General features: G+C 36.1%; 1 protein-coding gene across 1 annotated transcript; it reads left to right on the top strand.

Annotated features, from left to right (window-relative positions):
• Positions 1-9,627: 9,627 nt before the first annotated feature.
• Positions 9,628-19,974, top strand: LOC140171557 (uncharacterized). Its single transcript, XM_072194834.1, has 4 exons — positions 9,628-10,683; positions 14,903-14,974; positions 16,838-16,927; positions 18,216-19,974. The coding sequence occupies exons 1-4, from the start codon at positions 9,628-9,630 to the stop codon at positions 18,264-18,266; spliced, it is 1,269 nt and encodes a 422-aa protein (XP_072050935.1). The 3' UTR covers positions 18,267-19,974.
• Positions 19,975-21,206: the final 1,232 nt, after the last annotated feature.

Here is a 21,206-nt window from a genome sequence, read left to right as displayed (position 1 = left end):
GTTGGGTGTCAAATAAATAACCCCAGTACTTTCCACATATGATAATCAAATGAGTCTGTTATGCCTGCTGTTATGTAATCCTCAGCACCAGCATTCGCGAATAGACCAGTTTCCATATCTTTAACAATAATTGTGTCATCGGTTGATGAGCTTAATGCTCCGTGTCCACCACCCCCGTCCATGGCTTCAGAATCGTCAAGATCTACAAAAAATAATCAGTGCCTAACTCTTGTGACAGAAGTTGTCTTGGTATGTAAGATTTTGTCCAAATATTTGAAAAATGTTTTCCTCATATGGGAATCGAGTACCCCTCTCAAGCACCCCCAGAATAGCCAATAGAGTCGATTTGACAGATATGTTTTCAAGAGTGGGTTGCCCTTTCGTAAACCCGAATATTCCCTGGAGTTTGCTCGTGAATGCGGACTAAGTACGCAAATTGTATAGTAAACATATTCACAGGGGCACTAGTACTGTACATGGGATAAAGATACTATGTAATGAAAGGAAATTTATACTTGTTAACATATTAAGGCCAATGTTAGCAAAATTCAATTTCAAAAAGTTGATCGATTTCAGAGAAGGTATCTACAATTCCCATGATGCATTGCTTCCATTTCAATTTACTTTACTGTTTTGCAATCCATTCCAACATTGGTCGATAGTGATAAAAAGGTACTTCAATGAAAAGAACACATTCAGAGCTTGCAAATGCTGTTTGACTATCGACACATGTTGAAAACAAATGGAAACTGTACAAAATAATAGGAGTGTCATTAATGAAATGAGGTGATGTTTCATGTTGCAAAGGATTCTGGGAATGGGAATGGTAAGACCCCAGCAAACACAAAACGTTTTCGACATCATTCTCAAAAGGTTATAAAAGGTTGTCAGAAAACGTTTAAATGTCGGGTTATATAAAGGGTATATTAAGAGTATAAAACGTTTTCATAACCTTAAAAAACATTTTTGATAATCTACTGCTCAGCAAACAAAAATGTTTTACAGAAAACGTTTAAATGTCGGGTTATATAAAGGGTATAAAAACGTTTTAATAACATTCCAAAAACATTCTTGAAAACTTGATACAAAACATTCTAAACAGAATGTTATTTTGGGGTTGAAAAACATTTTGCGAAAATGTTTGCCCGAAATATTTTCAATAACGTTTTAAAAACGTTTTCATGACCTTTATATAACCCGACATTTAAATGTTATTAAAAGGTTTTGAAAAAACATTTTAAGAACATTTCTGTGTTTGCTGGGTTCAAATATTTTGATATAATGTTATTTAAGTATTGACACAATATTTGGCAAAAATGTTTGCAAAAATAGTTTACAAAAACATTTTTGAAAACATTAAAAATATTGTTGCAATGTGTTTTCATACAAAACGTTTTAAAACGTTATCATGACCTTTCTATAACCCGACATTTTAATGTTATTAAAACGTTTTTACCTAAACCAAAAGCCAAAATATAACTTATTTAAAACGTTTTTAAAACGTTTTTGTGTTTGCTGGGACATCTTATCTGATCAATAGCAGGTATATTTTAAAGAAATTCATCTTAAAATGTGTTGTGCCAACATGTTCCAGGGTTTGAAGGTAGATGTTATAATTTAAAATGTAAAACCTTACATATTCCATAGTAATTAAATGACTCATAATCCGGTGAAGTTGTTAGGAAGATATTAGCATCGCCTCCGCCTCCGCCTGGTTGTGGTGTTACTTGAAGAATTAGTGGACCTTCACTGGTTGTTGACCATGGACCCACGTATCCATACCGAGCTGTTATTGGGTCCGATATATCATACCCTAGAGTGTTTGACGGCGTACCAAGATTAGGGGTATAGATCTCTTGGCAATCTTTGCAAAATAAAGAAACAGGCGAACGGAGTGAAATAATAGATGGAAAGGATGTACATACAAGGCTAGTTTGCTGTAATGTGTGAAAGTAAAAACAAACAAAAAACGGATTTACGTAACATAAATGTTACCATTTATATAGCGCCTTCTACGTGTATTAGGCGTTTCACGTTTATTCCGCTGCTGTTAGAATATGACAGCTGCCATACAATGCCCAAGGCATGCTTATAACGCTCAATGGACAATATTCAAAACAGCGCCCTCTTTCACCCTGGGTAGAGAGAAGCAAGTATAAAGCTCCTTGCCCAAGTGACACCCCAATTAGCAGTAAGTTCTTTGCCCCGATGAATTACAGCTATTTTTGAGCTATTCTTAACATTCGAATTTTACTTCCGCAACATGGATACCACAAATTTGCGAACAAAGGAAGGAAGAGCGAGATGAAATAGACAAGGTGAGCAAAACAATCTAATCATACGGATTCATAATAAGCTTTGGGCTTTAATAAGGATAAACTCACGATCATTCCATGGTATGACGATTTGAGTGTACCATTGACTTCCCCGTTCATCTTCATTATCCACCGCTAAGCAAAAGTATTCCCTCATTTCCTCTATGCTATCGTCATTTATAGTGATGGATACCGGGGCTTCATTCTGTCCTGCAGCAAATGACACGGGAGTGATAAACGTGTAATCTGATGTACCTGTTGCTGTGTTTCCGTAAGTGACTTGAGTTAAACCTGACGGTAGCGGGCATTCTGTTGGACAGTCGCTGCTGAGAACTTTGATTAAATAGAGGTGAAACATAATATTACAGTACAATGTGCCCCTGCTCAACTAGTTCCTGATTACGCTACTGCAGTGCGCAAAAGAATTAAGGTACCAGTTATGTTCACCCCTGTATATCCTAAACAAAAACAGATATGTCATAATTTTAAACAACATTCGTTGAAATTTTAAACTACATATTAAACTACCGACATCGTCCACCATTTACTGCAATTGATCTTTTTGGTAAATCCCATAAGCCTTTGCGAGTACACCTAAGATGTCGTCATTTGACGTCACGCTGATGTGCGCCGATGCACATATCGTTTATCGAACTTCGTTACTGCGCATTGCATGTCGGCGTGACGTAAAATGATGGCACCACAGGTGTACTCGCAAAGGCTTATAGGATTTACTGAAAAGGTCAAATCCGATATGCATCAGATGAATTCAACCTCATTTACGCGCTACTAGTACTAACAATCACGGGCCGTAGCAAATTTGATTGAATCTTTATTTCTGGCTTGTACTCGTATTTTACCTACCAACTGATGCTGCGCCCAAGGCCTCGTCGGAGGATCTCCGCAATATAACGGTAGCAGAAGTGGGTCCATTTTCGTTATAGGTATACCTGCTATCACTAAACCAATATCGAGCACCTGAAAACATTATGGATATATAATTTATGGTTATATATATACTATTCAAATAAACTGGGCTCAAAAAGAAACTTAATATGATTTTTTTCACAAGGTTATATCTTAAAAATTTGTCCATCAAAATGAACCAAAATTACATGCAGAATTACTTTAATATTCACTCTAAACACATATCAGTAACCAAGCAAATGTACTGACATCCATGGAACAGCTTCTTGGACCAAATGTCACAGCCCATTTGATGAGTGTGTGAAGCAATTGTAACAGCAATGTAGCCTTTCCTGTCTCAGGATTTCCTCACCAAAAACGTACTCAACGAACAAAAGCACACCCCAACATAGACGAACACATCCGTCGTCTACATGTGTGTATGTTTGATGTGTATGCATTTTAATTAGTTCAAAGTGAACTAATTAAAATCATTTACAATAATATAATTTGCTACCTAGTTTGTCTGAATTAATTTTGTAAACTATGTAAATTAATTCATATGTTTCAATGTTTACTAAAATCTATAATCCTTAGCCAAAATGAATGGTTATGAATTTTGAAACTTTTGTAACTGCAAAAAAATGGAAGAGGAATTCTATATTCATCGTAACTAAATTTAACAGTTCTAAGTTTACCTGTAACATGTGTAATGAACTTAATTCTTATAGCTATACAGAATTCACTGGTCATTTGATCATTATGAAAATTATTCATGTGTCTTCTCATGAATCAAGTAGTCATGGAAACCTTTTACCATGGACTTCTGCGTTTTAATAATAGTAGTGTTAATATACGATTTCGGTCAAATTTTAATTTGATCATTCTTTGCCAAAAATTATGCAACATTATTTGGAATGTTTTCATCATCTCAGCCACTTAACTGTGATGTTCTAATGGGGTATTTTGATTCAAATTAGCTTTTTTCCTAAAAACATAATGAATTTGGTTAAAGCCAGTTACGTGTAAGTTGGGACTGGCTTGTGTAAACATTACACATATGGCGAAAATCAGCCTTTTTGACCCACTCCCCCTACCAAAAGGACTTTCGTTTATGACTTCATCAAACTTTTGGGTTGTTTCCTTTAAGTTTATATTTCAAATTTTTACATACCAAGATTACTATACTTCCTTGTGTTGAGACTCGTCATAATATCAAATCTCACATTTGTCTTTATTACATTTTATCACTTGAATACATTAGGCCCCTCAACATGTTAAACCAACACTTTCATAGATTCTGTCGAGATCGTTTATAGTACTACGCCTAATTAATTAAATCAGTTTTTCTTTAATTATTTTCAATGTCAACACAATTTGTATGATTTTCCGACATACTAGGATTCTTGCTACTAATATTGTAAATACCACAAAGATGGAAATGTTATATTTGAAGAGTATCATTTTGGCGTGAATATTATTAAACTGCCTTACGATGAATCTTACAGGGGCCCATCAAGATCTGGTACAATAGTACAAATCACCACAGATATTGGAACACAATATCTGTGAAATCACCATACCACTTTAGTGTTGCCAAAACATTGCACTTACATGTTATGCAGGTAAGTGTCACAATTTTAGCAATGAAGGCTCTGCTTTCATCCATCTGAACCTCAAGCTGAACCCCTTATTTCATTTTCGCTGTAGCTCGGGGCCCCTGAACCCTCGGGGCCCATGGATATCGTCCACCCTGTCCACCCGCTTGCTACACCCTGGAAGGCTAAGGATCTCATGTGTGCCATTAAAATACTTACCCGTTGTCGCGCTGATTACCGAAACGTTGAAACATACTACTATCCAGATACTGTAACCTTGCTTCATACTGGTACTGTATAATTATTATTCCCTTTACATTCTCCAAAGAAAATCACCAGCACATATTATACCAAAAAACATATCGACCGCTGGCTGTACACTGTTTTATAGGTTTAACGTTAATACGGCAACTAAATTTATCTACAAACTAGTTTTTCAGCTTGTCACGAAATCTGCGCGTTTCATAAGTTTTAAACAGTGAAATTCAGGCGGTCCAATACACAATTACTAAGTACACAGACACCACTTAATCCCATATGAGATGTCACTTTTAGTATCTATTTGACACCTTTTCCACAGACAGCTTCCTTAAGGTGGTTCGTAAGGCTAATCAGGTTCTACCTTTACAGTTTCAGACAACATACAAATTCTAATTTTTCATATGTTTCTTTACCTACATTTTTCCATATTTTATTTTATAGCCTACATGGAATGTGATATGATTTGTAAAGTTTCAGGGGTTGTGTATAAGCTTAATATCTAAATTTTGTCGCCAGCTTTTTGAGATAAGTGTTTTTTTTATATAAAAACAATTTTTAAATATTTTATTTAGGGAAATTGATAAAAAAATCTTTATAAAAACTTAACATAGAAACGCTTAATTAAAAAATATGGCAAGAGTTTTTAAATTTTATTACATTCCATTGTTTGTTGAAATTGGACCTATAGGTAACTAGCATTTAGATAATTTAGTGTAATCTAAAAATAATCAAGAAAATTAAATAAGTACTAACATTACCATTAAATATCTCTTTTGTTAAAACCAATATGTTTGACAATTATTGCCCTTATTTAAGTGTCATTTTTTTTTTTTTTAAATCAGAAACCAGATTTATGCAGTGCAAATCACATTTAAACAAATTACCATTTGATGATTTGAAAACATGTCAAAAACACTCCGTATACAAAGTCTTTGCAAGTCAAACATTTTTGGAAAAACTATCGATCGTATCTACACATCCTGTATCATTTTCAAGCAAATCGACGCATGACACCGTATCCGTTAAAACCACCTTAATGATATACCTGACCCAGAACACTTTATTGTTGTACTTAGTGCAGGTTATTCATCAATTGCCCAAGGCAATGTGACAAAGCATATAGTCAGAGTTTCATTTGTATTAGTTTGCTATATACTTGGTGAAGATTCGTTAGACCGTATCAATCACTATAATATTTTTTTTCGCTATTGGTGTCAGAGTTCAAATTAGAATATCAGTAATTAATGATCTTTACACAATATAGGTAGTAATACTGATTAAAAGTAAACTCCTTCGGAAATTTGATTTCTGAATAGAGGAACTTGTCAGGAGGGTTGAATGGCGAAACTACTGGTACTACAATGAAGGAAAAAATAGATGGGACAATTTGACAGACAATATGTTGGAACTCTTCATTCTTTACATTTAGCATGCCAGAGTTTCCCTTGATAGTCTTTAAATTTCTTTAAATGGTATATTGTAGGAATGTCTAAAAACTGACTTTCAGCACAAAAATTCATCTAAACTTGAATTTTCGATGTGTTACACAGTGTCATCGCCCCGATATCTTCATGGCAGAAATCGCCATGGTAGGTTGAATTCACAGCCACGCATGGCCATTCATTTTGTTCCGACCTTTGAGACGCATTAATGAGCCGAGGGACATGCCGAATAAGGCTACTGACAATAGCTCGGTAATTGGCTTCTCTTTGTGTAAGTGAGCTTATATACGCCATGTGAGTGAGTGCTCACACTACGCTGTGTATGACCTCTGTGTGTATACGCCATGTGAGTGATCGCTCACATCAGAAAATCAGAATATTTCTGTCAGTTTTTCCAGTTCAAGACGCAATGGTTCTTTCTCAAGACGCTAGCTAACGACGATAATATCCGTTGAACATATATGAGTCATTCAACTCCTGGGATGTGCACCGCAGCACCTCTTAAATTTTTGTCTTTTTCTGTGTGGTGGTAGATATTGATGAGAAAGTAAAATCCTGAAAATTTTAGTTTCATACGCTATTTCGTTTTCCCGTGGCATCAATTTGAAATTTAGGGGGATCAGCGTAAAAATGTGTCGCAACGCGAAAGACGATGTTTGGAGATGTATACAACTTTGAAAAGTATGTATCCTGGGGTACTTAATTGTGTAGAGTTCAAATCTGGGATCAGAAAACTTGTAACTCCTTTACTTTAAAAGATATAGGGCCCTCAAATGCAACTTTGTCCATCCAGGACTAACTTTTGTTTTTCGTCTATTTTTTTGCCAGTCGGAACCCTCTGGTAGGACATTACTCTTATCCAATATTGAGTCAATTAGAATCATTTTAGCTGAGATATTACCCATGCAAAACTCCAATAGTACATTTTTTGTACATTTTGAATCCCCTGAAAACCAATGTCAGACATTTTGCCCCACCATCAACTTTAGGTATGTTGAAAATATGTTCTTGGACAACATTTCTGAGAAAAATGATGACTTTGCATTAAAAACATCAGTTAGGCTCGCCTACTTACATAGGAGTCATTCCAGCCACATACAAAAAAGGGTTGGTTGGTCAGTGGTCATCCCCTCAAATTTTGCTGAAATCATTTCTAGCATACCTCTATGAGCATAATGAACACATGGAAAAATGAATGCTCAACTCCAAGCGGTTTGGGAGATATGGCTTGTCAAAATTTGGCCCAGACCCCCATTTTTTGATGTAGTAGCGTTTTGGGACACTCATATTTTGACTTTGAAAAATGATATTATGCTAAAAAGTACTAACTGGGGTGACTTTTACCCAGAAAAACAGAATTTAAAGTTGTAGGGGGTTCCCTTTATACATTTATGGACTTCCAAACATCGTCTTTCGCATTGCGACACATTTTTACGCTGATACCCCTAAATTTCAAATTGATGCCACGGGAAAACGAAATAGCATATGAAGCTCAAATTTTCAGGTTTTATTTTCTCATTAATATCTACCACCATACAGAAAAAGAAAATTGAAGAGGTGCTGCGGTGCACATCCTAGGAGTTGACATGGAATGGCTCATATGTTCAAGTACCAGGAACCAAATCTGGTTTCTTTATACGAAATCATTTACGGGAGATATTCATCATTTTGTACCCCGGTATTCAAAGATTTATCGTCTGAATATGAATCGTGCATAGCACATTTACGTGTATCGATCCCGGGTATTCATTTCAGTGTCTCTGGCTGTATAATGTAATTATTAACCGGGCGATGTCGATGTGTGTGACACAAATGTTAATCAGAAGCAGTGCTGTGATGTTATGACGGACTTTCCCTTTTGTCAAGTCCATCACAACATCACGGGACCTCTTTTGACGATGTGTGTCACACCTCGAAAACTCACGGTTCGTTGAATTTGTGTGCTGAAATTGTTTATCATCAGCATGTATGAACTTACATTCGAGTAGGTATCAGGAGTTTGTCCTGGAGACGCCTCTTGCAGAGCGTCATGGATGGCGGAACCCTCAAAGCTTCAGATAAGTGGAATCTAATAAGGAGTCATGTAAATATTTTCTTAGGTGTCAGGAGTTTATCTTGGAGACGACTCCAAAAGAGAGTTCCCTATAATGGACCCTTGAAGGAGTCAATGGGGGTAGACTCTTTTATTAGTGTCAGGTTTATTCAAATTCGAAGTCGTCTGCAGGACAAACGCAGAATCTTTTAATAGATCACGTCAACACTTTTTTTCTGTGTGTTGGTCATCAAGGTGTAGGAAAAACAATGGCAAAACTTGAAATGTTGAAAGTGAAGTTACGATATTGTTATTTGCTATTTTGTCTGTATTTGATTTAAAAATTAATATAAAAATAGTCAAGCACTTAATATAAATATATATATAATATAATATATGAAATTAGTCCAATTGAAATGGATTTAAAACTTGCTAGTAATCCGGTGAAAATTGCATTTCACCGGATCGTGTTGCGTAAATGTCAGACTATACATTTGTACATAACCATAATGTTCAAATTTTGCGAGGGCATGCTGACATGATATCATAATGACATTACGTGGGGAATGTTTCTACTTATTTTGCCTTCATTGCATATAAGAGACCCATTATAGTTATACATTGGTAGCAAATATAACTGCATATGACGTTAGATAAATATAGACCTCCCTACATCGTTCGAGAATTGCATTTATTATATTCCAAGAATTCATTTATCTAGTGAAAGTGCTTTTAAGATTATTAAAATGTCGCAAAACGACGGATGTAGCATACCGGTGATTGATGTCTAATCAAAGCAACACGTCACCGGTAAAATGCGGTGGTCGAAAATAATGTCAAAAATACGAGTATCTTTGTCGATTAGTTAATAACACATGGCTCACGGATGCAACATCTTATCTTCAATTCTAATACTTGCTTCTTATAGGAAGTGCACGGGAAATTGAATTGTTAGAACCTTTTACTTCGTAAGCCAAACACTACGGACTCTGTTAGGATATACATATAACTTCAGTTTTGACACACTGACAAGAAAATTTATACTGTTGCTGATTCGTTGATCAGACAAAAAAATGGCAAAGATTCACATAGGCCTACCGGAAGAGGTCGTAGTAATTGATATTACACAAGCACCAAACAATGGGAATCTGCCAGAAGAGGATGATAACGATGATGTCAACCTTCGACGTGAATTTCGTTACATATTCAAAGTAATGGCTATCCTTGGACTGTACCACACTCCAAAAAGTTGGAGAAAGTCAGAAATGGCGGGAAACTTGAATGATACTCTTCATCGTCTGCACAGATTTTATTGTCTGTTCATCCAAATTATTTTATATTTAAACGGAATAAGAACATTAGTAGGATTTTGGTTTGTGGAGAATAGGTTGATAGCTATGCAAATAGTAGCAGGAACCTACTGGTTTTTAGGCGCTGTAACAAGTAGTATATGGTATCATATCTGCAATACTGACAAACTACCCGAGATCTTTAGTATGTGGCAAACCAACTGCCAGTCTTCGAAAATGAGCCAATGCTTTGGTACTTCTATAAATATTGGTTTTATTCGCCGGAAAAGAACTATTATCTTCGGCGGAGCAATAGCCTATATTGTGCTCAACACATTGAGCTGCGCATTTGCTATATTAGGACCTATACAATCACTTCGAAATGACACTTATTTTATGGTGGCGCCAACAACAGAACCAGTTTTGGCCTATGAATTGGTCGCCGTATCTTCATTTATATTTATTAATGGCGCATTTACTCTCCCGCCTACAGTATTGCTTATTCTATGTTCCATTATTTCTCAACAATTCGTTCTCTTCACAGAACGCTTTCAACTTACTATCACAGATTTTGGAAAATTCAAGGGATGCTTGATCGCTTTACGTCGGCAACATCAGTATCTTTCAAAAGCAACCTTCATTCTCGATGATGCATTCAGTTTTTATCTCGCTGTGATATTTGGGGCTGTGATAATAATAAATAGTTTTGTAATGTACCAACTTGTTGTAGCTAAAAGTTTCGACAATACTTTTAGCTTACTTCTCATCGTCTTTTGGTTTCTTATTATGTCGATAAAATTTTGGCTCATTGGAGTGATAATAGCTCGGCTTCATGAACACGTAAGTGCTTATAAATTTATTTATAAATTATGTAATACTCTGCATGCTGATCGTAGACTTTAAAAAAAGAAGCACTGAACCAATACTAGGCCACTTTTACCAAATTTAATGTATTTTTCATGCTAATCCCAAATATGGTCATGAAAATGAACAATTCTGAAATTCTGCTAAATTAAAACTTGACATATCCAGTCAACACCGCGTGGGGAACACGGCCCTGTATGGTGCTAACAATTCAAAGTTTTCATAGTTCTGGTCGCTAGGGTTCAAATCCCCGCACAGACATGGAATCCTACGTAATATGTATCATGTTCGCTTCCATCTAGCGATCAATAACCTGAATAACCATTGTGTAATTCAATTCAATGCACAAGCTCATATGTGATGCGATCAAGCAAAATCAGTCGGAACTCGGAAATTTTAAATTTTCAGTTTCTTATAGGGTAGTAAAAAGCATTTACAAAGCTGCATTTTACAGAAAACCGTATTGAAATTGAACAACCAGTTCCAAAGATATGAGCAATTAAAGAGTTTTCAAAACAAGAGGAAACAAAAGAAATAGGCTACTTCCTTTGGCTAGCTATATCTCAAAAGCAATATTTCCGAGTTCCGACTGATTTAGCTTGATCGCATCACATATACATGTGGTTCTTTGATGTCAATCGCATACAATATAACCCGTGATCAATAATGAACGTTGGTCAAAAGACGAGCTTACTGAAGTGAAAAATTATGTACATGCAGATTCATCATTTATGCATATTGCCTTGAAAATCATAAAAAGCAACTGCTTGATCAACCCAAATGATTTTATAAGCGTTATTTCTAAACCAAATTTCAAAACCACAAAGTGTTTTACCTGACTTTTGATCCAGACATGTATGAATTTGATGAGAAATTGTGATGAAAAATAATATTTTACAAGTCAGATTCAGAAAGAGAAAATCTCATTACACACGTTAATTACATCACAATCCAAACATAGATGATTAAGTTCATGGAGAATGTTACAAACTGTTGTATGTTTTGCCATATTGTTTTTCTATAGGGAATAATGTTTTATCGTTAAAATCGGACATGAAAACCTATCAAAAACACAACAAAAACGTGCATCGCTATTTGTATGCATGAAACAAATTATAAGAATTGTACAGAAGTGACCTAACACTTATGAAGGCTGTATCTTGAGAAAGCGCATAGTCTGATGCTAGAATCTTGGCATGGACACTCTGGTGAAATAAAGAAAAATATATGTGATTGATTTTGTGTGACATTTGAGCGTTAAATGTTTCAAAATTTAAAAATGAACAAAATGCGAGTAACTATGATGTCATCAACATGACAATGATATTCATGATAAATAATTATTGCTCCCTAAAAAAGAAATGGTTAACAAATGGTTTGAATACATCGCACGACCTTATAGTAACTGTATCTAGAAATTTGTGCAAGTTACTTGTCAATTTTCGCCAGAAACGAGCTTTTTCTACGGTTACTGCCCAGCTCATTAGCGCGATATGGGATATTCTTTACCTCGAGTTTACTGCCCTCTGTTGACGACAGGGCTTCGAACTCTTATCAAGGCGATCTAAGAAGTGCAGGGCCGTGGGAAAGTTGACAGAGCTCATTCCCCAACCCTCTGCATTAAAATGGTATGAAAAATACACTTATCAAGGTAGAAGCGACATAAAAACATGTAACAAATAAATAAAACTTAATAAAGTTTATATATTGTTAAACCCTCATCCTAAGGAACAACCCCTTAAAATGTGTCATCTGTCATACTAAAAGCGTATGTTTAAAGGGCAGGTCTATTGCAAAAACAACATCATATTATGGCAAGCTAATATGTGATGCGATCAAGCAAAATCAGTCGGAACTCGGAAATATTGATTTTGAGATATAGCCAAACAAAGGCAATATTTCCTTTTGTTTCCTGTTGTTTTGGAAACTCTTTAATCGCCCATATCTTTGGAACGGGTTGTTCATTTTCGTTGGAGTTTTCTGCAAAATGCAGCTTTGCAAATGCTTTTGACGATTCTATAAGAAACTGAAAATTTAATATTTCCGAGTTCCGACTGATTTTGCTTGATCGCATCACATATAATAAGGACAATGAAAATGACTCCTTTTTTGAGAAAATAAGACGTTTAAATTGATATTCCGCAAAAACCAACTTAAACGGTGAGTTCCTTCGAACGAGACAGATTTGGCCTAGAAAAACGGTGACGTCATGAAATGAGATGTGCCCGCTTCGAGGAAAGGGACTATAAACGCTCTCAATGGACAGAACGCATACTGTTGTTGTTCACAGAAAAAAAAAACACTCTACAGTATTACAAATTTGATGGTTTTTAAACATATGGATAAAATCAGCCGCTTCTTTTTTATATATTAGTAAATTGTGATATTACAATGCATATGTATATCAATATCATGAGAAATATTAGGCCTAAAAATAATTAATAATTTGAGCTTAGAATTTCATCATTGTTGCTAATGTCAAACTTGTCAAAGTGATTGTTATTGTCATAGGCGTAGATCCCGGGGGGAGGGGATCCCCACCCCAATATTTTGCCAGGGTTGATGGTCCATACAATCATCCCCCAATGTTGACGCCTGATAATGGGTTTCTGACCAAATTAATCTCAGATTTGCCTATTTTAGCCCCAAAAGTACAAATTTCCTCGCGCTTCGCGTGCATTTAATCTACTTTTACACCTCATTTAATCAGTTTAGCTTCAAAATAGCAAAATTTTTCGCGCTTCGCGTGCATTTGCATTTTCAACTCCATCCCCCCAATGTCAAAAAGAAATCTACGCCACTGGACGAGAGCATGGTATAGTGTCCGCTTCATTTACCTACGTCATCAGCCAAACGGGTGGAGAACACGTACGCTTCAAACGGGAGAAGAACACGTACGAGGCTGAACTTTACCAACACAATTTCTCCTTTTTCAGGAAAAAATTTCAAAATTGCAATTAGTGTCAACTTGTAATGTAATAATTATTCTCTTCGAATAGAGATAAACTTGTTTTTGCAATAGACCTGACCTTTAATTACCAGCGCACCATCAACCATCCATGATCCATCAACTAAAAGCATCGATGTTAATGGGGTTGGTGATCAATATTATTGACCTTTTTGGTAATCCCATAATTATTTGCGGTAGACCTGGTAGAGATGAAGTCTGGAGTATAGGCTGTAGTTTTGCTGTTGTTAGCTTTATCAATATATGGTGTCAGATCTGATGTTATTGTTCTTAGTGTCATGGCGCCAGTTGTACCTTCCATTCTGAAGCGAGCAGCTGCAACAATTCAGGATATGGAGCAGAGTACAGTTACCGTAATTACAGAGTTGGCACAGTCCAAGATTGGTTTCCCCATAATTTCAGATTAGCCGGTGAAGGAAGTTGGTCATGGATGGTGTTGATATGGACGACAGGAGTTCTGGTGTCCAAACATATAGGAGCTTCTCCCATGAGGTGTCACTTTGCATGGCCGAGTCAAATCTCAACCACTGCCCTTGCTAAGCACATCATTTGACGTCACGCCGATGTGCACATCGTTTGACGTCACGCCGATGTGCACATCATTACGCGAACATCGTAACTTCGCATTTGAAAGCCGTAAATTGCACAGTAACAATGTGCGCATCGGCGTGACGACATCTCAGGTATAACCGCAAAGAATTATGGGATTTACCAAAAAGGTCAATTGGTTTTGCTCTTGTCAAATTATTCTAAGAAATAGGCACAACAAACTTGATATACATGTCCTTTCATATATTCCTTCAAACCCAGTGCAAATCGCATGTTCGTGGGATTCTTAGCCGAAAATCAATATTGTCTATACTTTTGTACATGGAATTTTGTAGGTAAGAATTTTCAAATTTTACAAGGGCGTACTCACTTTATGACGGTATACCGACATTACGCGGAATATGTTTGCACTTACATATGTATTAGAGGAGACCTATTCAGGTTATTGATATGCAATGGGACAGATTATCACAGTATGGCGTTCAATATGTTGCAAATATTATGTTTTTTTATTATATTTAGTGTGATGGTCGAAATTTAAGACTTGAATACTATTCAAGAAAGGGCGAGGGATAATAATGCCTAGAAATCTAAACTCTGATTGCTTGTTTATTTATATGCTACACAATATTTACTCAATGCATTAATAATTTTTTTTAAATATTATAATACCCTTAGGCGCATGACATTGGCAACTTCATTCATGATATCGGAGTTTTTGGCTTCAAACATCACGAGGAGGTCACACAGGTAAGATCAAGAAGTTGGTATTATTATTATTATCATTATTAATATTATTATCATTATCATCATCATCATCATCATCATCATCATCATCATCATCATCATCATCATCATCATCATCATTATTATTATTATCATTATTATTATTATTATTATTATTATTATTATTATTATTATCATCATCATTTTTATATTTTTTTTATTAATGAACTGTTTTACAACGGATCATGTGCTTTATGATCAAACGTGGGCTATAATATTTATAAAAGCGGTGTCAAAATTACATTTTTTATGAAAGAATTTAATCAGACATGGCACTCATGACCGGTACAATCCATTTTCAAGCATGCTGCAACATGAAAATCAGACAAATTTATCATAACGGCCTATTCCAGTTAAAATCTATATACCCTTTATGGAAGACATGACTTTAATCTCCTACACAGGGAGTGCAGCTTTCAAACGGAGTCACCCATTCAGGTCATGTCTTGCATAAGGGGATGTATGGATGTCAACTGAAATAGCCAATCAATCTTTGTTTCAGACCCTCATTTCAAATCTTTAGTTTTGGTTTCTCTTTTGTTCAGAAACCAAAAATCAAGGAATTAAAAAGTAGAGCAGATCTGTTCTGCAATCATAACACTATTATGCTGGGAGGACACAGTATAGGGTATATAACCAGAAGTATACAATAGCCTATTGTGCTAACATAATTATTATCATGATTGATATCGGAAATCTATCCCCGCGGACGACAGTTGTATTGATGCTCTCTGTCGAAGGTGGCATATTACACTCACGAGTTCCACATGTAATGTAGGCCTAGAAATCATATACATGCGCGTATGAAGGATGGGGTGGGGTGGGGGCTTTGTCTGTTTGTATGAAACATAAATGATGCATGGAGATGATTTGATTATAAATTAGTTTATTATCCCCGGGAAGCACAACCCATACCTCTTTAAGAGGGGGCTCCCCTCCCTATATAACCACATGACTCCTTCTTCCCCCTCCTCCTCCCCTACATTCGATATCTTCATATCGAGCTCTCCTCCCCCTTCTCTTTCACTTCCAATGCTCTCTCCCATCTGTTTCTCTTTCTCCCGGCCCATACCCCCTTGCCCTCCCCCCTCACACACACACCACACACAATCTCTTCTCCCCTCTATCTTCTACTTTTTGCAGTAAAAATTGCTTCAGTAAAAGTCATTAGGTTATTAGAGGTCATATAATGGCCTTCCATCGATTCTGGTACAGATTCTGGTACATGGGATGAAGGACATGAAATGATTTTGTTTATAGCACCTATACAATTACAATAGTGGCCCCTTTTGTAATGTCGAATGCAAATATTTCGATGGTCTGTATTTTTTTCACAGGTAAATTAGCCTAGGCTTATTCGATTTTGTAAACCACGTCTTTCAATGTAGATTACCATGCTCGATTTCTCTCCTCGTGAATATTGCACTGCGAAATTTAAACATTTCTTTTGTATACTTAGAGTAGGTAACTTCAAATCAAATACTTTTACGATTCACACCACTTATAAGAAACTGAAACCAAAACCGAAACTGACTGACACAAATGTTCGGTTTCAAACAAAAGGTAGAAACAATGAGTTCGATATCTTATGATTCAAGTGGTTAGGCAGGACAATAGAAAACCACGTGACCAAAACCAAAACCAAAACTAAAACTAAACATTTGAAATGAGGCAATGTCGTGGAACTCATCAAGCGAGGTATTATGAACTTATTTGCCATCCTTCTTTTGCCAAGTGATGGTATTACTCCAGTTATGTGAAATACACCTTTTTCGTAATTGACCTTTCGTAATGACGCTTTATCTTCTGATCTTTTTGTAATTTCAGATGAATATGTTCATGGCAAAATTAAATGGTCCATCTATTGCACTGACTTTATGGGGCATCGTACCTCTCACAAAGGAACTTATTTTAGCGGTAAGTTTAAATGTGTTTGTTGTCGCCAGAGCACGCAACAAAGTGTCATTTGGACTTTATCATGTTTATTTTGGACTTGAACGTTTACCATTTTTCATAATCGGTGAGGCAGCGACGTCAATGTCAGCTGTTCCACGTGAGGCCTTAAAGAAGCAGCTTACAGGAATAAAGACAAACGAACATATTCTTGTCTATGCCATAATATTGAAGTCTTTCAATTTGTGTCATTTTCTTCGGAATGGCTGTCATTAATATACGGGGGTCATAATCTTTTTATACCAAAATAGGGGGTCATAATTTTTTACATCAAAAATAAGGGCGTTACAAAAATAATTTTTAAAAAATGAAAAAAAAGCGCAGTGATTATAGTGCGCTACGCACAGGCACAACACCTAGACGTTGATCCACAAGCCTCAGCACACTTTACAGGTGCTTGCATTCTTTTAACTTACAATCAAAATGTGTGCACAATCTATATTATATAATTATAAATTTTCGCGCGCTCCGCATGCCTTCTTTACACTTACAATTAAGATTTTAATTCGCTCCATGCACTTTCGTCACATTTACAATCAAAGTTTTTGCGCACTCTACGCCTTACTTCTGGGAATTTTGTCTTAAATATGTGTAGCTAGAAAGGGAGGGGGGAGGGGGTCATAAGAATTTTCGACCCGAGATAGGAGGGAGGGGTCATACAAATTTAGCCAAAGATAGGATGGTTCATTAATTCCGGTCACCAACATATCCATGACCCCTCCCCTTGAAAATGACAACCCCTAAGTTAATTATCACGGACAGTAAGATCCACAATAGGTATCTATATTCTATTAGCAGAAACGCTTTTCAGAAACATCACTTTTTCAGAAATCGCTGAAACCTAAACATGCAATTCCAGGCGACCTGTAAAAAAGAACGTAAAAGAAAAATAACTTGGCTCACCGAAATAAATATTTACATCAACCAATCATACCTTTCATTTTAACCGTTATTTGTTAAAATTAAGATTTTTATATTATTTTTAAGAAATTAATAAACGTATCGAGAAAAAAAAATCGGAGATCGCCACGTTCATGGTCAGATTTCTTAAATGCATTTTTGAACACTGTAAACACTGTACGTCAGCAAAGCTTTGAGCGAACTCTCGTGATTTGAAGCTACGCACAATGAAATGCACACTGACGCCACTGGCTCCCCGAGATAAAAAAAAAATACTTGAACAAATTTCGTAATTTTGAGTGAGTGCAACAGTTCTGATAACATACTATAAATAATTATATCTCTTTTACAGGTAGTTGGGGTGTACATCACGTACTTTGTTTTGGTTGCTCAATCATTGTGAATTGGTAGCAAGTGGAGTAATGACTAATCACAGGATCAAAGTTGATTTGAAATGAGGAAAATAAGGAAATATGCTTGGCTATAATTAAGCTCGGATGTCATATTAACCAATAAAATAGCAAAATACGCACACTAAATTTAAGTATTGCAACATCCTCAAGACATCAAGATGCCATCCATGAAACAGTTTACACTATCCTAGTCCTCTGACACAAGTTAAAAGAGTTTGAAACGGTGGCGCCCAAGAAATCGTCTAACGCATAGAGAGTGAGTCTTACCCGGAAGACTTCGTATTTGAACCAAATGGTTTATTTGGTCTGGATAAGATGTCCAGGAAATGACTAAAAATGTACAGAAGCGATGATCAGCAAAAACTGGCAGGAAATTGCAGAATTATTCCAAAGATTGCGAGACTGAAAAAGGCTGAAAACGTTCGACTGTAATAATAGGTAACGTGAGTACCGCGCAAATTATTTTTATTCACATCATGAGCATGGTCGTAATATCCTTTACCTTATTAAAATCGTTAACATTATTTTTAAATAATCACGTGACCTTATTATTGGAGTTGAAGATGTTCAGTCTTTTTCAGTCTCGCAATCTTTGGAATACTTCTATATTCTTTACATGTTGAGTTCTTCTAAGCACCTTCCGGATATTCTATGAACAAAAAGCCTCAACCTATAATTAAAGACAGAGACAAAAAGAATTTATCACGTCTGACGTCATCTGTCAATCAAATTCGAGCACGGTTTGTTAACAAATGTCGTGATGATGACTTGCTGAACGCGGCGGTTTAACCGGGCGCCACATTGTTAATTTTGCATTTTCAAACATGCAAACCATCTCAAAAGTTAGGTCTTTATAGTAGGAAACTTTCTTTACCGAAAGGCACCATGTCAACAATGCCTAGAAAAGCTGCTTTTTGCCATAAAAAAGTATACGTAATTTTTCGCCATTTGCTACTATTCCTTTTCTCCGATCAGCACCAGATAGATCGGTCTTCTTTTACGCGCTATTAACCTGTGTAAACCAATCAAGGATCGCAATTGACAGTGATATCAGACGCGATAAATTCTTTTTATCTCTGTCTTTAATTATATCAGTCTTCGTTAGACTATTTCTTGGACTTCTACCATTTTAAGCAAACACCACTTCGTCCTGTGACTAGGCTCGTGTCATGGGAAGAATTATGACATATCATGTAACGAAGAATTGAAAATTGTGTTCAACTATGACGGGAAGTGCAGAAATCCAGCTACCGGAAGTAAAATTGCGTGTTACACAAACATCACTTTCGTCAAACATACGAGTCTCACCAAAAGAATACATTTTTATGTATTGCACGCATAGTTGTGCAACATCCTCTGAAAAATAAATATTTTTGGTAAGGTTTGATATTACTGTAAACGAATTTTGCCATAGTTTTCAGTCGTGGCTGTAATTGAAAATTTTAATACTAAGACAGGATTAAATGTACTTTTGTTCTATACTTGTCTGAAATGATCAAGTCTGTACCTTTAAGATGAAAAAAAAAAATGGAGTGTTTTATGAAAAGATGATAATCCATTTTGTGTGACTCCTGAACGGTTGCCTGATTCAAGTAACTAAATTGAGTTAGCAAAAGGTCTTTTAGAGATATTACTCCGGTCAGTGTTGTGTTGCTAAAGTGGAAGGATGTAGGATATCTGTGATTGATGTCTAATTAAGGCAAGCTTTTATATAACTAACACGTCACCAATAAAATACGATGGTCGATAAAGAATACAAAATATGCAAGTATCCTTGTCCTTTAGTATTTAAATCATGGCTTACGAGTGACTGACTGAATGCCCTAGTCTTCATCAATACTTTCTATAATCGCATGGGATGTTGAATTGTCCTCTGCATGATGTCGGTACTTCTTACGTAGTAACTCATTACGGTCTCCGTTAGGACATACATATATTAAATTTGCTTTTACAAACTGACAAGAAAACTTGTAATTTATACTATTGCTGATTTGTTGATCAGACAAGAAATGGCAAAGCTTCACTTACCGAACGACATTGAAACAATGACTGATACAACACAGTCACCAATTGTCACAAATAGACCAAAACGTAGAGTTGTTGATGCTGCTGCTGCTGCTGCTGCTGCTGATGATGATGATAATGTCAACCTTCGACACGAATTTCGTTACATATTCAGATTAATGGCTATCTTTGGACTGTACCATACTCCAAAAAGTTGGAGAAAGCCAGAAATGGCGGGAAACTTGAATGATGTTCTTCATCGTCTGCACAGATTTTATTGTCTGCTCATCCAAATTATCTTATATCTAAACGGAGTAAGAACATTTGTAGGACTGTGGTTTGTGGAAAATAGGTTAATAGCCATGCAAATATCGGCAATAACCTACTGCTTTCTAGGTGCCTTAACCAGTAGCATATGGTTTCAAATCTGCAATACGGACAAACTACCCAAGATCTTTAGCATGTGGCAAACCTATTGCCAGTCTTCGAAGATGAGTCGGTGTCTTGGAACTTCTATAAATATTGGTTTTATTCATAGGAAAAAAGCCACTTTCTTCGGTGGGGCAATAACCTACATTGTGTTCGACACATTTAGCTTAGCATTTAGTATATTAGGACCTATACAATCACTTAAAAATGACACTTATTTTCTTGTGGCTCCAACAACAGAACCAGTCATAGCTTATGAAATGTTCGCCGTGTTTTCATCCCGGGGTTTTCATTCGTATTTGCAAATAGCGCATTTGTTCTCCCGTCTACAGTCTTGCTTATTCTATGTTCCATTATTTCCCAACAATTCGCTCTCTTTACGGAACGCTTTCAACGCAATATCACAGATGTTGGAGCATTTAAAGGATGTCTGATCACTGTGCGTCGCCAACATCAGTATCTTTCGAAAGCAACCTTCATTCTCGATGACGCAGTTA

This window comes from Amphiura filiformis, chromosome 2 (assembly GCF_039555335.1).
Source record: "Amphiura filiformis chromosome 2, Afil_fr2py, whole genome shotgun sequence".
NCBI classification, from domain to species: Eukaryota; Metazoa; Echinodermata; class Ophiuroidea; order Amphilepidida; family Amphiuridae; genus Amphiura; species Amphiura filiformis.
Note: the sequence above shows the minus strand (reverse complement) of the source record. Positions and strands in the feature narration are given on the sequence as shown.